Source organism: Anomaloglossus baeobatrachus, chromosome 12 (genome assembly GCF_048569485.1).
Source record: "Anomaloglossus baeobatrachus isolate aAnoBae1 chromosome 12, aAnoBae1.hap1, whole genome shotgun sequence".
Classification (NCBI taxonomy): Eukaryota; Metazoa; Chordata; class Amphibia; order Anura; family Aromobatidae; genus Anomaloglossus; species Anomaloglossus baeobatrachus.
The window spans coordinates 63,552,101-63,568,355 of NC_134364.1; the positions used below are offsets into that span (position 1 = coordinate 63,552,101).

The 16,255-nt window shown below is 53.8% G+C and overlaps 1 protein-coding gene across 2 annotated transcripts in view; it reads right to left on the minus strand.

Moving 5' to 3' along the window:
* Nucleotides 1–16,255, minus strand: part of TOGARAM1 (TOG array regulator of axonemal microtubules 1) — an 87,199-nt gene that overhangs the window by 40,634 nt on the left and 30,310 nt on the right. For both annotated transcript variants that reach the window (XM_075331161.1, XM_075331160.1), the window contains exons 6-8: nucleotides 10,997–11,091; nucleotides 10,047–10,205; nucleotides 9,828–9,923 (exon numbers count right to left, since the gene is read on the minus strand). In XM_075331161.1, the coding sequence (XP_075187276.1) occupies nucleotides 9,828–9,923; nucleotides 10,047–10,205; nucleotides 10,997–11,091 (350 nt within the window). The remainder of the gene's footprint in view (nucleotides 1–9,827; nucleotides 9,924–10,046; nucleotides 10,206–10,996; nucleotides 11,092–16,255) is intronic.

Sequence of the window (16,255 nt, forward strand, 5' to 3'; positions counted from 1 at the left end):
CCGCCCCGCGCAGGGGCCGAGCCGAGCCGCCCCGCGCAGGGGCCGAGCCGAGCCGCCCCGCGCAGGGGCCGAGCCGAGCCGCCCCGCGCAGGGGCCGAGCCGAGCCGCCCCGCGCAGGGGCCGAGCCGAGCCGCCCCGCGCAGGGGCCGAGCCGAGCCGCCCCGCGCAGGGGCCGAGCCGAGCCGCCCCGCGCAGGGGCCGAGCCGAGCCGCCCCGCGCAGGGGCCGAGCCGAGCCGCCCCGCGCAGGGGCCGAGCCGAGCCGCCCCGCGCAGGGGCCGAGCCGAGCCGCCCCGCGCAGGGGCCGAGCCGAGCCGCCCCGCGCAGGGGCCGAGCCGAGCCGCCCCGCGCAGGGGCCGAGCCGAGCCGCCCCGCGCAGGGGCCGAGCCGAGCCGCCCCGCGCAGGGGCCGAGCCGAGCCGCCCCGCGCAGGGGCCGAGCCGAGCCGCCCCGCGCAGGGGCCGAGCCGAGCCGCCCCGCGCAGGGGCCGAGCCGAGCCGCCCCGCGCAGGGGCCGAGCCGAGCCGCCCCGCGCAGGGGCCGAGCCGAGCCGCCCCCGCGCAGGGGCCGAGCCGAGCCGCCCCGCGCAGGGGCCGAGCCGAGCCGCCCCGCGCAGGGGCCGAGCCGAGCCGCCCCGCGCAGGGGCCGAGCCGAGCCGCCCCGCGCAGGGGCCGAGCCGAGCCGCCCCGCGCAGGGGCCGAGCCGAGCCGCCCCGCGCAGGGGCCGAGCCGAGCCGCCCCGCGCAGGGGCCGAGCCGAGCCGCCCCGCGCAGGGGCCGAGCCGAGCCGCCCCGCGCAGGGGCCGAGCCGCCCCGCGCAGGGGCCGAGCCGAGCCGCCCCGCGCAGGGGCCGAGCCGAGCCGCCCCGCCCCGCGCAGGGGCCGAGCCGAGCCGCCCCGCCCCGCGCAGGGGCCGGGCCGAGCCGCCCCGCGCAGGGGCCGGGCCGAGCCGCCCCGCGCAGGGGCCGGGCCGAGCCGCCCCGCGCAGGGGCCGGGCCGAGCCGCCCCGCGCAGGGGCCGGGCCGAGCCGCCCCGCGCAGGGGCCGGGCCGAGCCGCCCCGCGCAGGGGCCGGGCCGAGCCGCCCCGCGCAGGGGCCGGGCCGAGCCGCCCCGCGCAGGGGCCGGGCCGAGCCGCCCCGCGCAGGGGCCGGGCCGAGCCGCCCCGCGCAGGGGCCGGGCCGAGCCGCCCCGCGCAGGGGCCGGGCCGAGCCGCCCCGCGCAGGGGCCGGGCCGAGCCGCCCCGCGCAGGGGCCGGGCCGAGCCGCCCCGCGCAGGGGCCGGGCCGAGCCGCCCCGCGCAGGGGCCGGGCCGAGCCGCCCCGCGCAGGGGCCGGGCCGAGCCGCCCCGCGCAGGGGCCGGGCCGAGCCGCCCCGCGCAGGGGCCGGGCCGAGCCGCCCCGCGCAGGGGCCGGGCCGAGCCGCCCCGCGCAGGGGCCGGGCCGAGCCGCCCCGCGCAGGGGCCGGGCCGAGCCGCCCCGCGCAGGGGCCGGGCCGAGCCGCCCCGCGCAGGGGCCGGGCCGAGCCGCCCCGCGCAGGGGCCGGGCCGAGCCGCCCCGCGCAGGGGCCGGGCCGAGCCGCCCCGCGCAGGGGCCGGGCCGAGCAGAGCCCGGCCGCCCCGCGCAGGGGCCGGGCCGAGCAGAGCCCGGCCGCCCCGCGCAGGGGCCGGGCCGAGCAGAGCCCGGCCGCCCCGCGCAGGGGCCGGGCCGAGCAGAGCCCGGCCGCCCCGCGCAGGGGCCGGGCCGAGCAGGGCCGGGCCGAGCCGCGCACAGAGGAGCGGCCCCGCGCACAGAGGAGCGGCCCCGCGCACAGAGGAGCGGCCCCGCGCACAGAGGAGCGGCCCCGCGCACAGAGGAGCGGCCCCGCGCACAGAGGAGCGGCCCCGCGCACAGAGGAGCGGCCCCGCGCACAGAGGAGCGGCCCCGCGCACAGAGGAGCGGCCCCGCGCACAGAGGAGCGGCCCCGCGCACAGAGGAGCGGCCCCGCGCACAGAGGAGCGGCCCCGCGCACAGAGGAGCGGCCCCGCGCACAGAGGAGCGGCCCCCGCGCACAGAGGAGCGGCCCCGCGCACAGAGGAGCGGCCCCGCGCACAGAGGAGCGGCCCCGCGCACAGAGGAGCGGCCCCGCGCACAGAGGAGCGGCCCCGCGCACAGAGGAGCGGCCCCGCGCACAGAGGAGCGGCCCCGCGCACAGAGGAGCTGCCCCGCGCACAGAGGAGCTGCCCCGCGCACAGAGGAGCAGCCCCGCGCACAGAGGAGCAGCCCCGCGCACAGAGGAGCAGCCCCGCAGTGAGTATCTGGGTCCCCCTCTGTACCACTCACAGAATCGCCGTACTCCATTACCGCCCCTGCCTCCTGCGACCCCTGCTCCTCTGCCAGCCCCCCTCCCTGGTAAGACACCACCCGATTATAATACGGACCCCATATTTTGGGTTTTTTACTCCAAATTTGGGGAGCGTCTTATAAAACAAAGACTACGTTATTTAAAAAGAAGGTAAGGAAAATACATTAAAAACAGACATAAATCTATACACAGTCATACACACGGGCACAGACACACACAGACATATTAGAGATATTATTATTATGAGGAAGCCGTCAACAGCCTCACTCCCCTCCCCCACTTGTCTCCGTCCTGCTCCTCCTGGGCATGGGGATGTGCTGCACTGCGTGATGGTGGTCACTAACAGACTTGGCCGCGCACAGACTGCTGTATATACATCACAGGAGGGGCTGGGGATACAGTATAAATGACAGGAGGGATGGGGGGCATAAACATTACTGGGGGGCATACGTTTTACTGAGGTGCATAGATGTTACTGGGGTAGTATACAACTCTGGGGGACATACACATTACTGGGGTGGGTGGCAGCACATACGGCTCTGGCAGTCCCATACAGCTCAAGAGGGGACACCTACTGCTCTGAGAGGGCCAATACAGCTCAGGAGTGAGGGCCCACAGATGAACTTTAATGCCGGAGGTGCACGGAGCATTCAACAGTGCATGCTGTGTACCAGTGTGGATTAAAGAGTCGGCAACCACACGATCCAGGATAGTGCAGCTGCCAACCCAAGCACTGCAGTCCCTGGAACTCAGCCCAGGGCCCACAGGACTGAAGACAGCTAGTGGGAGGAGCAGTATACGAGGGACAGTGTGAGGGCACAGTATGGGGGAGCAGTATACGAGGGACAGTGTGAGGGCACAGTATGGGGGAGCAGTATACGAGGGACAGTGTGAGGGCACAGTATGAGAGGAGCAGTATACGAGGGACAGTGTGAGGGCACAGTATGAGAGGAGCAGTATACAAGGGACAGTGTGAGGGCACAGTATGAGAGGAGCAGTATACGAGGGACCGTGTGAGGGCACAGTATGAGAGGAGCAGTATACGAGGGACCGTGTGAGGGCACAGTATGAGAGGAGCAGCATACGAGGGACAGTGTGAGGGCACAGTATGAGAGGAGCAGCATACGAGGGACAGTGTGAGGGCACAGTATGAGAGGAGCAGCATACGAGGGACAGTGTGAGGGCACAGTATGAGAGGAGCAGCATACGAGGGACAGTGTGAGGGCACAGTATGAGAGGAGCAGCATACGAGGGACAGTGTGAGGGCACAGTATGAGAGGAGCAGCATACGAGGGACAGTGTGAGGGCACAGTATGAGAGGAGCAGTATACGAGGGACAGTGTGAGGGCACATTATGAGAGGCGCAGTATACGAGGGACAATGTGAGGGCACAGTATGAGAGGCGCAGTATGAGAGGCGCAGTATACGAGTGACAGTGTGAGGGCACAGTATGAGAGGCGCAGTATACGAGTGACAGTGTGAGGGCACAGTATGAGAGGCGCAGCATACGAGTGACAGTGTGAAGGCACAGTATGAGAGGAGCAGCATACGAGGGACAGTGTGAGGGCACAGTATGAGAGGAGCAGCATACGAGGGACAGTGTGAGGGCACAGTATGAGAGGAGCAGCATACGAGGGACAGTGTGAGGGCACAGTATGAGAGGAGCAGCATACGAGGGACAGTGTGAGGGCACAGTATGAGAGGAGCAGTATACGAGGGACAGTGTGAGGGCACAGTATGAGAGGAGCAGTATACGAGGGACAGTGTGAGGGCACAGTATGAGAGGAGCAGTATACGAGGGACAGTGTGAGGGCACAGTATGAGAGGAGCAGTATACGAGGGACAGTGTGAGGGCACAGTATGAGAGGAGCAGTATACGAGGGACAGTGTGAGGGCACAGTATGAGAGGAGCAGTATACGAGGGACAGTGTGAGGGCACAGTATGAGAGGAGCAGTATACGAGGGACAGTGTGAGGGCACAGTATGAGAGGAGCAGTATACGAGGGACAGTGTGAGGGCACAGTATGAGAGGAGCAGTATACGAGGGACAGTGTGAGGGCACAGTATGAGAGGAGCAGTATACGAGGGACAGTGTGAGGGCACAGTATGAGAGGAGCAGTATACGAGGGACAGTGTGAGGGCACAGTATGAGAGGAGCAGTATACGAGGGACAGTGTGAGGGCACAGTATGAGAGGAGCAGTATACGAGGGACAGTGTGAGGGCACAGTATGAGAGGAGCAGTATACGAGGGACAGTGTGAGGGCACAGTATGAGAGGAGCAGTATACGAGGGACAGTGAGGGCACAGTATGAGAGGAGCAGTATACGAGGGACAGTGTGAAGGCACAGTATGAGAGGAGCAGTATACGAGGGACAGTGTGAGGGCACAGTATGAGAGGAGCAGTATACGAGGGACAGTGTGAGGGCACAGTATGAGAGGAGCAGTATACGAGGGACAGTGAGGGCACAGTATGAGAGGAGCAGTATACGAGGGACAGTGTGAAGGCACAGTATGAGAGGAGCAGTATACGAGGGACAGTGTGAAGGCACAGTATGAGAGGAGCAGTATACGAGGGACAGTGTGAGGGCACAGTATGAGAGGAGCAGTATACGAGGGACAGTGTGAAGGTACAGTATGAGAGGAGCAGTATACGAGAGACAGTGTGAAGGCACAGTATGAGAGGAGCAGTATACGAGGGACAGTGTGAAGGCACAGTATGAGAGGAGCAGTATACGAGGGACAGTGTGAAGGTACAGTATGAGAGGCGCAGTATACGAGAGAAAGTGTGAAGGCACAGTATGAGAGGCGCAGTATACGAGGGACAGTGTGAAGGCACAGTATGAGAGGAGCAGTATACGAGGGACAGTGTGAAGGCACAGTATGAGAGGAGCAGTATACGAGGGACCGTGTGAAGGCACAGTATGAGAGGAGCAGTATACGAGGGACCGTGTGAGGGCACAGTATGAGAGGAGCAGTATACGAGGGACCGTGTGAGGGCACAGTATGGGGGAGCAGTATACGAGGGACAGTGTGAGGGCACAGTATGGGGGAGCAGTATACGAGGGACAGTGTGAGAGCACAGTATGAGAGGAGCAGTATACGAGGGACAGTGTGAAGGCACAGTATGAGAGGAGCAGTATACGAGGGACAGTGTGAAAGCACAGTATGAGAGGAGGAGTATACGAGGGACAGTGTGAAGGTACAGTATGAGAGGAGCAGTATACGAGAGACAGTGTGAAGGCACAGTATGAGAGGAGCAGTATACGAGGGACAGTGTGAAGGCACAGTATGAGAGGAGCAGTATACGAGGGACAGTGTGAAGGCACAGTATGAGAGGAGCAGTATACGAGGGACAGTGTGAAGGCACAGTATGAGAGGAGCAGTATGAGAGGAGCAGTATACGAGGGACAGTGTGAGGGCACAGTATGAGAGGAGCAGTATACGAGGGACAGTGTGAAGGTACAGTATGAGAGGAGCAGTATACGAGAGAAAGTGTGAAGGCACAGTATGAGAGGCGCAGTATACGAGGGACAGTGTGAAGGCACAGTATGAGAGGAGCAGTATACGAGGGACAGTGTGAGGGCACAGTATGAGAGGAGCAGTATACGAGGGACAGTGTGAGGGCACAGTATGAGAGGAGCAGTATACGAGGGACAGTGTGAGGGCACAGTATGGGGGAGCAGTATACGAGGGACAGTGTGAGGGCACAGTATGGGGGAGCAGTATACGAGGGACAGTGTGAGGGCACAGTATGAGAGGAGCAGTATACGAGGGACAGTGTGAAGGCACAGTATGAGAGGAGCAGTATACGAGGGACAGTGTGAAGGCACAGTATGAGAGGAGCAGTATACGAGGGACAGTGTGAGGGCACAGTATGAGAGGAGCAGTATACGAGGGACAGTGTGAAGGTACAGTATGAGAGGAGCAGTATACGAGGGACAGTGTGAGGGCACAGTATGAGAGGAGCAGTATACGAGGGACCGTGTGAGGGCACAGTATGAGAGGAGCAGTATACGAGGGACAGTGTGAGGGCACAGTATGGGGGAGCAGTATACGAGGGACAGTGTGAGGGCACAGTATGGGGGAGCAGTATATGAGGGACAGTGTGAGGGCACAGTATGAGAGGAGCAGTATACGAGGGACAGTGTGAAGGCACAGTATGAGAGGAGCAGTATACGAGGGACAGTGTGAAGGCACAGTATGAGAGGAGCAGTATACGAGGGACAGTGTGAAGGTACAGTATGAGAGGAGCAGTATACGAGGGACAGTGTGAGGGCACAGTATGAGAGGAGCAGTATACGAGGGACCGTGTGAGGGCACAGTATGAGAGGAGCAGTATACGAGGGACAGTGTGAGGGCACAGTATGGGGGAGCAGTATACGAGGGACAGTGTGAGGGCACAGTATGGTGGAGCAGTATACGAGGGACAGTGTGAGGGCACAGTATGAGAGGAGCAGTATACGAGGGACAGTGTGAAGGCACAGTATGAGAGGAGCAGTATACGAGGGACAGTGTGAAGGCACAGTATGAGAGGAGCAGTATACGAGGGACAGTGTGAGGGCACAGTATGAGAGGAGCAGTATACGAGGGACAGTGTGAAGGCACAGTATGAGAGGAGCAGTATACGAGGGACAGTGTGAAGGCACAGTATGAGAGGAGCAGTATACGAGGGACCGTGTGAGGGCACAGTATGAGAGGAGCAGTATACGAGGGACAGTGTGAGGGCACAGTATGAGAGGAGCAGTATACGAGGGACAGTGTGAAGGCACAGTATGAGAGGAGCAGTATACGAGGGACCGTGTGAGGGCACAGTATGAGAGGAGCAGTATACGAGGGACCGTGTGAAGGCACAGTATGAGAGGAGCAGTATACGAGGGACAGTGTGAGGGCACAGTATGGGGGAGCAGTATACGAGGGACAGTGTGAGGGCACAGTATGGGGGAGCAGTATACGAGGGACAGTGTGAGGGCACAGTATGAGAGGAGCAGTATACGAGGGACAGTGTGAAGGCACAGTATGAGAGGAGCAGTATACGAGGGACAGTGTGAAGGCACAGTATGAGAGGAGCAGTATACGAGGGACAGTGTGAGGGAACAGTATGAGAGGAGCAGTATACGAGGGACAGTGTGAAGGCACAGTATGAGAGGAGCAGTATATGAGGGACCGTGTGAGAGCACAGTATGAGAGGAGCAGTATACGAGGGACCGTGTGAGGGCACAGTATGGGGGAGCAGTATACGAGGGACCGTGTGAGGGCACAGTATGGGGGAGCAGTATACGAGGGACCGTGTGAGGGCACAGTATGGGGGAGCAGTATACGAGGGACCGTGTGAGGGCACAGTATGAGAGGAGCAGTATACGAGGGACAGTGTGAGGGCACAGTATGAGAGGAGCAGTATACGAGGGACCGTGTGAGGGCACAGTATGAGAGGAGCAGTATACGAGGGACAGTGTGAGGGCACAGTATGAGAGGAGCAGTATACGAGGGACAGTGTGAGGGCACAGTATGAGAGGAGCAGTATACGAGGGACAGTGTGAGGGCACAGTATGAGAGGAGCAGTATACGAGGGACAGTGTGAGGGCACAGTATGAGAGGAGCAGTATACGAGGGACCGTGTGAGGGCACAGTATGAGAGGAGCAGTATACGAGGGACAGTGTGAGGGCACAGTATGAGAGGAGCAGTATACGAGGGACAGTGTGAGGGCACATTGTGAAGGCTGTACGGTGTGAAGAGACAGCAGATTGGACAATGTGGAGGCCATTGTTAATATCACAGGTACATGATTTTGTATGGAAAGCATATAGGGCATGGTTAATGAGGGGTGGATAGTTTTATGGATATTTTTCATAAAGAAAGACAGTGTGGCGGCCATAATTCATGTTGGAGGGATGGTTCAGTGGTTGTAGCATATGAGAGGCACAATGTGGAGGCCATGTGTCATTAGGGGGACAGTGTAGAGGTCACTTTTTGATCAGAGAGAAAAGTGGGGGGAAATATTTTTTCAGGTACACAGTATAAGGGTTATTTAGTGCACAGTATATGCGGATATTTTTTATTTAGATGTAATAATGACACATTTTTTAGGGCATCATGTTGGGATATGTTGTGGAAAACCGGAGAAAATGGAAGTCTGCGGAAAGAAGATTAGAGGGCAAAAACCTGGTGACAGATTCCCTTTAAATCAACTGTTTGGTTATATGAAGCCGATCGGCAGCTGTTTAATGGCCTGTGACTGCAGACTTGTGAATCCTCTGAGCATGCACACAGCGAGCTGTCATGGTTTTCCAGTGCCGGCGGTGAGAGCGGGCCGTCATGTGACCACAAGAGTGCGATTGGCATACTTCTAGCCACATCTGCATGAGGCTTTAGTCTGATTTATTGGTAAGGTATGCGATCAATTTAAGTGCTTAGAACAGCATGAACGCCAACTACAGCCCTGCCGCTACACTTAACCGTACCAGTCTGTGCATGCAAACTGCAATTTTTTTTTCTTAGACCACTCTTTCTGAGCACAATCGAACAAGTGCACTGCCTCATTGGATAACATTGGTCTGAATGCGATCCAATATTTTGTTGCATCGCATTTGGACCAAAAATATGGTTGTCTACACAAACTATTAGGCTGCGACACCATAGTTGTAAATATGGTTACCTGATTAGGGGCCCACTCAGACGTTTCGCCCCCTCTGAGCTGAACCCCTAGCTACGCCTCTGCTGAGGTGTCATTCCTGGGCCTAGGGTAGAGGTCTCAAACACACGGCCTGTGGGCTGCTCTGTGCGGCCCGTGGCCCCCTTGGTAAGAGCAGCCGGCACAGAGGCCGCAGCACTCAGCGCTTTATTTCAGATGATTATCCGTCGCTGCGCAGAGTCACGCTCTGTGCGCAGTTAATCCAAATGCAGCTGCCTGATTGACTATCAGAGGCCAGTAGCTGAAGCGTATGACGTCACTTTACGGACATTCATCGTTATGGACCTTTCGGTTTGCATGTAGTAAAGTGTCTTCGGATTGATCACTCATCTCTCCTTCTGTTGATTGTTTGATACCGGAGAAGGACCCATGACAATAGGCGACAAAAAAAAATAAAAAATGGCTAAACTGTGGAGCACATTTTTGGCACAAAGCAACCAAAGTAATAGTTCCCTTTAAGACTTTGATCAGACAGTCTTAAAAGGAAACCTGTCATGCTAAAATAGTGTCCAATACGACGCCGGGAGGAGCTCATCAGGTTTCTGTATATTTTTGTGGAAAACGTTTCAGATACGCTAGCATTTTAGTCACTCAAATCCCTGGTGTCTGTATGTATAAGAGTCCAGTGGGCGGTACTACTCTGTGATTGACAGCTGTTTCTGCATGCCCAATCTTACAAGGCTGCATGTAATACAAGCTATTAAAAAGGATTGTCCAGCTTAGAAAAAAAATATTTTTTTTTTCTAAAGGTGGAAAACCCCTTTAATAACAATCTACAGAGCCCTATGCCTTGTGTACTACTCACCTTTTCCAATGACAGCCACTGAATCGTCAGATAAGGGACTGGTCACATCGTGGTCGCTGTAATGTTGCTGGAAATTAGAGGCCGATGTGGTGATTCCTGCACGTATATAAAATATAAGATGTGTAATTTATCTTTAGGATTGTGTAATGCCTTCCCCTGACCTCACGTGTCAGGGAGGTATTTGGACCCCCGCAGCAGCCATTACCGTCACAACTTTACCTTTCATAGGCTTTGCTGCTCTCTGCAGATCTTTAGGTGGGTGTCTGGTATAAGCGGGGGTCATCTCCTTGGGAACATTCTCGTCGGCCTCTGCGGTCCCATTCCTGTAATTCATCCGCTGCCCAATCACGGTCACCGGTTTATCATTCACAGCGGCTCCTGAGTCAGAGAGTGAAAGGACAGAATGACAAAGCTAAGGAGACAATAGGATAAATGGTGGCGATGCGTTTCCACCTACTAGTCCCGATATTTGCAGGGTAGGACGCAGAAGACATCGGAGGAGCAGGAGAATCTCACGGGACGACATTCTTCACGAAGCGCAGAAAAGAGCAAACAATGAAGCCCTTGATGTGAATGGCGGCGTGGTAATCCCGCACTTCACCGTATTTGTCCTGTCAGCTCGCTGACATCCGAGGTGCTATAGTGACCATTTACACTGGCAGGAGCTCGTGTATGCCGAAATATGATGCCAGTAATGTGCTAGGAATCTCCTCTGCAAATACTGACACTTAGCCAAGTGTGTACACAGCCCTACTCCGGTCAGATCCATATCCCCAATACCGCCGCCCGTGCACAACCCAAGGGGGCACCGACCGTCCAGATCGGATCAGGTCCACTTCTGCCTGGTTCGCTGTAATCCCACCTGCCATGTAGGCAAGCAGCATTTTAACCCCTTAATGGCCACCCACTGTCTTCTGACGTCTCTGCAATTTACAAGGAACAGGTCAGGTTCTCTAATGTGAGAGAACTGGGGAGAAAAGTTAAGTCGTATATATCACTGATCATGCCGCCAAATCCCTAGGCCTGTTATATCTATATATTCATGTAGTCTGGCCTGGATCCAGTAAAGGAGACCGTGCCTAATAGGGGGGGGGGTGAAATCAGTCCCATCTCTAGGGGTCTAGCCGGCTTTTATCGGTCAGGAGGTCCGGTCATGTAACCAGTCCCACCTTGGGGAGCGCTGTCCGACTTCTTCACAGTATCCTTGTTCCGTGCAGAAAAGACTCTCGACGGCCGTAATTTTGATATCAAAGTCACATCCGACCTGCAAATTGCAGAAGAGAAAACACGTAAGACGTCGTCTGTAAATAAAGGAGGAGCGCAATTATCTGACAAAACCAGGGAATATATGTCAAGTGGTCAGAAGTGTTATTTTCCCGAAGGGTGCCCCGTTGGTAGCTTGGATAAAGCACAAGATTTAGCACCAGATGACTGGTGCAAACTGGAGCAAAGAATGAGGGTGCAGTCCCTCCAAAATGTCTCACCCTATATAAAACTAGAGCAAAGAATGAGGGTGCAGCCCCTCCAAAATGTGTAACCCTATATAAAACTAGAGCAAAGAATGAGGGTGCAGCCCCTCCAAAATGTGTAACCCTATATAAAACTAGAGCAAAGAATGAGGGTGCAGCCCCTCCAAAATGTGTAACCCTATATAAGACTAGAGCAAAGAATGAGGGTGCAGCCCCTCCAAAATGTGTAACCCTATATAAAACTAGAGCAAAGAATGAGGGTGCAGCCCCTCCAAAATGTGTAACCCTATATAAAACTAGAGCAAAGAATGAGGGTGCAGCCCCTCCAAAATGTGTAACCCTATATAAAACTAGAGCAAAGAATGAGGGTGCAGCCCCTCCAAAATGTCTCACCCTATATAAACTGGAGCAAAGAATGAGGGTGCAGCCCCTCCAAAATGTCTCACCCTATATAAACTGGAGCAAAGAATGAGGGTGCAGCCCCTCCAAAACGTGTAACCCTATATAAGACTAGAGCAAAGAATGAGGGTGCAGCCCCTCCAAAATGTGTAACCCTATATAAAACTAGAGCAAAGAATGAGGGTGCAGCCCCTCCAAAATGTCTCACCCTATATAAACTGGAGCAAAGAGTGAGGGTGCAGCCCCTCCAAAATGTCTCACCGTATATAAACTAGAGCAAAGAATGAGGGTGCAGCCCCCCAAAATGTCTCACCCCTATATAAACTGGAGCAAAGAATGAGGGTGCAGCCCCTCCAAAATGTCTCACCCTATATAAACTAGAGGAAAGAATGAGGGTGCAGCCCCTCCAAAATGTCTCACCCTATATAAACTGGAGAAAAGAATGTGGATGCAGGGTCTCGTCCTATAAACAGTGTATGGCAGGGGTGCAGGAGAATGATCTTTGTTTTGGGGTCACGTGACTCCTTTAAAAAGGTCATGATCCCATCCTATACATTTATTTAAAGGGTGTTCCTATCTAGCTATTATAGGTTTGTTGAAGTGACCTCTACTGATGTCACATTAAAGGGGCAGTGGTCACTTCTTGTGATCCGTCCTTTTGCAGGGTGCAATGTAGCTGCATTGAAGTGAATGGTACAATGTATCAGTGTTATGAAGGATCATGGGGGTCCTATAAGTTGGACCTCCACCAATGAGGAATACTTCATTGTGTCCTGCCAATAATCTAAGGGGTGTAATTAGTTGGGGGGGGGGGGGGGGACGCCTGAAACGGGCCACATTCCCCAGAGGACATGTATCAGGAAGGGTTAACATCCTAGTGGCCGCTGTGTGTGGTTTACCAGTTTCTTGCTGTCGCACCACATTCCTCCGCTCCTGGTTACTAATTAACTCCTAATATTGCAAAGTTCTGCAGACATCGCACTGATTTTGGTTTTGTGGGACCGCCTGGATAAGTTTTGGAGGGGTCATATTAAAATGTATATAAAAATTTTAGAGGCATTTATAAAGTGCACACCTCTGATGCCACATGAAAACGTCTGCACTGTGATGTCAGCGTCGTGGTGCTTCTTTCTGACCTCGCTCTTACTCCTCTGCACAATCCGTGCATGCATTACTTTGACTGCGCCGGGCCCGGCTGGTAACCGCACCTGTTTGACCCCCACACTGCTTGAGTGGTCAATGGGTATGCCTTTGTGATCCTCCTTTGTGTCTGACAAATATTCCTTGCTTGTGCCAAGGAACATGCATTTTATATGGGTGGAGAGCCTGTGTACTCCCCTTTGTACTTATATTTATGTCAGCCTAGGCGTCCCTGGCACCCTCTGCTACAGATTGCTAAGCAGCAAGTGTGATCAGCGGTTCCTGGTTGTATTGGCACAGAGATAGTTCCTGGCTGGGACCTGTTGTTCCATATTGTTATCTGATGTCATGCGTCCTTTTTTCATCTAACTGCATCCAGCTCACCCAGTGTCTGGCCACTTTTTGATCGATTATCTCATCCCACACTGTTATTTATAATCTATATTACTTCAGATATAGTGTTAGGGAGGCATTTGGAGGGGCCAGATTTGTATATCATTGTTACAGACACAGTCCTTAGTCATGATATAACCTTGGATTACCAATTTGAGGGCTCTTTCCGCGTTGCATACTACCTTGGTAATTTGTCCTCATTTTTGTGATTAAGAAGGGTCTTCTGCATGCCATACACTGTTGTTTATGGATTGAACTATCATTTGTCTATTTATATGGAATATTATTCACTTTAATTGGAGTATCAGTGAGGTCATATGTTATATGTGTATTTTAAAGGTTTTTATGATGTCCTTGTCCCTTTTGACCCAATAAAATTTATTGTATATTAAAACATTGTATGATTCTGATGTGCGCCCCTATTATGTGTACTTTTTTCTCCTTCTTGCTTGCATTGTTGTTTTACACATAGGCTGCACTCAATTGTTTTTGATTTTGTGCTGTGCATCCCTATCTCTCCCATTTACTAGCGTCGTGGTGATGACATCATGGTGGAAATATTCCTGTGCGTCTGGTGCAGCAGAGCATTCAGGAGTGGAGCCCAATGCATAGGTCAGGTGCCAGCTGCGTCATACAGTCGGCCACTGGCTTCCTAAAGCAGAGATTGGAGCTGCTGTTTAACCATTTAAATACTGCTGCTAATCTCTGACAGAGGGCGGAATGAGCGCAGGAAGTAACGCCCTTGTGACTAGTCCCTGCCCTCATTAGCATATCATAAAGGATCTTTAGAAATACTTTTTCTATTGATCCCTTTATGCTGCTAGATAAAGGGACGGTTAGGCAGGGAGAAGAAATATGCACCCAGAACTGCTCGTGGTTCTAGGTGCATGGGGACCTGACAGGTTCACTTTAAAATGGTGCAATCAAGTGAAGAGATAGTTTAGGCTCCAATTGTCTCCCTACCCCAGCCCGAGGGGGGCCCATGGGATGCCAAGGCAGCCAGAAGCTTACTGAAGCCTCCTGTTGCGGCCATCTTTGCCCTTCCATTAAGACAGCCACTGGTGGAGCTTCATAGCAGATCACAATTTCATCCATATACTGCAATACCATAGTATATAGTGCAAGTGAGGAAATAATTGCTGGTTCAAGTCTCACAGGAAAATGAAAAATGTAAAAAAAATATAAAAAAAAATAAAAATGTAAGAAAATATTACAAATATAAATATATTAAAAAAATTCTAATAATAATAATATAATAATAATAATAATAATAATAATAATATAGAAAAATCAAAAAGTGTGAATCAACCCCATCTTTCTAATGCAAAAATAAATAAAAATATTGCAGAATCTGTAAAAGTTGAATCTATAAAAACAAAATTAATTCACATGATCAAAATCGAAAAAAAAAAAGTTAATGACGAGCAGCCAAACCACATGCCTCAAAATAGTATAAAGTCAATTTAAAAAAAAAAATATACATTCACTGGTGGTATTGCAACTTTTGTAAATTTCAACCTGTCTTCATATGTCTTGTCTTGGGTGAAGAAGAAAGATCAAAAGTGCAGAACAACCGCCATTGGATAAATGTTATGTTTCGCACTAATCTGATTCCCTTCTTGTAGCTCGGACCTTCCAGTCGTTGCAGTGATCAGACAATGAACGGTCCGGGATTATCTTCTTAGTAAAAGTTTTGATAAATGAGGAGTAAGGTGGCACAAAGGTGTAACGCTCTGCAATCACAGGATTAAGGCGCTAAAACTTACAAAATGCAGCGTGTAATTATCCATGTTCCTGCACCCCATCATTATGGTGGATAAACCGGTTCCTCAGTAAGTACCTATTAGAGGAGGGGGCGACCTGGAGCAGACGCGCTGCCATTCACCTGTCAGCAGAGCGTTCACGTTCTACCTTGTTCTCAGCTGTATGGAGGAGGGTAGACGTGCAGCCATCGGGGTAGACATGGGAGCCTGGGGGAGGGGGCAACACCAGGGACTGGAGTAGCATTTTTGACCTATTAAATACTAGGATTTTTAATTAATTGGACAAGTGGGAGTGGCCACACCCAGTACCTGCTCCACCTACATAAAGTGAAAGCTGCACACCAAATTCAGAGAAATATGAATAAGCAAAACTGCTATATACCGTGTTTTTCCAAAAATAAGACCTGCCCCAAAAATAAACCCTAGCAGGGATTTTCAGCATTTTCGGAGAAAGGCTTAAATATAAGCCCTCTCCCGAAAATAAGCCCTAGTCGCGGATCAATAATGAAGTATCCCTGCAGCTAAAGTTACAGATACTGCAGGACACTTCATTATACACAGCGGCACCCGGCAATTACAATCACCCGACACTGAGCGGCAGGACCTGCTGTGATCACACACACATCCACATCGGATCGCACGCAAACATCGGATCGCACACACATCGGATCGCATACACACTCATCTCATCCAGCGACACCGATCTCTACTCGCCGGGAGAATCCTGAGAGGCAGTGCAGTGGAGCGCAACGAACAGGACCTGCGGCCGGACACGTGACTTGCTCTCATTCCCTGCTGCCGTAAGTGGTGGATGTGTGTGTGTGTGTGTGTGTGTGTCTGCGATCGGCTGTGTGTATCTGTGACCGGCTGTGTGTGTGTGTGTGTGTGTGTGTGTGTGTGTGTGTGTGTGTGTGTGTGTGTGTGTCTGCGATCTGCTGTGTGTCAGCTAGCAGCAGGGGAGGACGGCATGCAGCAACCACCGGAGATCACAGGAGGGCCTGGGAACCACACAGACGTCCTGGTCTGGTGAGTATTATGAGTCTCCTGGTAAGTGGGGGGGGGGGTGTCTGCTTTTTGGGGGGTAAACTAACCCCCAACTGTGTTTCTCCAAGAATAAGACCTCCTTCAAAAATAAGCCCTAGTGCTTTTTTGGGGGGCAAAAAAAAATAAGACAGTAAGACAGTGTCTTATTTTTGGAAAAACACGGTAATACATAAAGAAATGAAAAACACAATTCGCCATACGAAAAAAAATTGAAAAATGT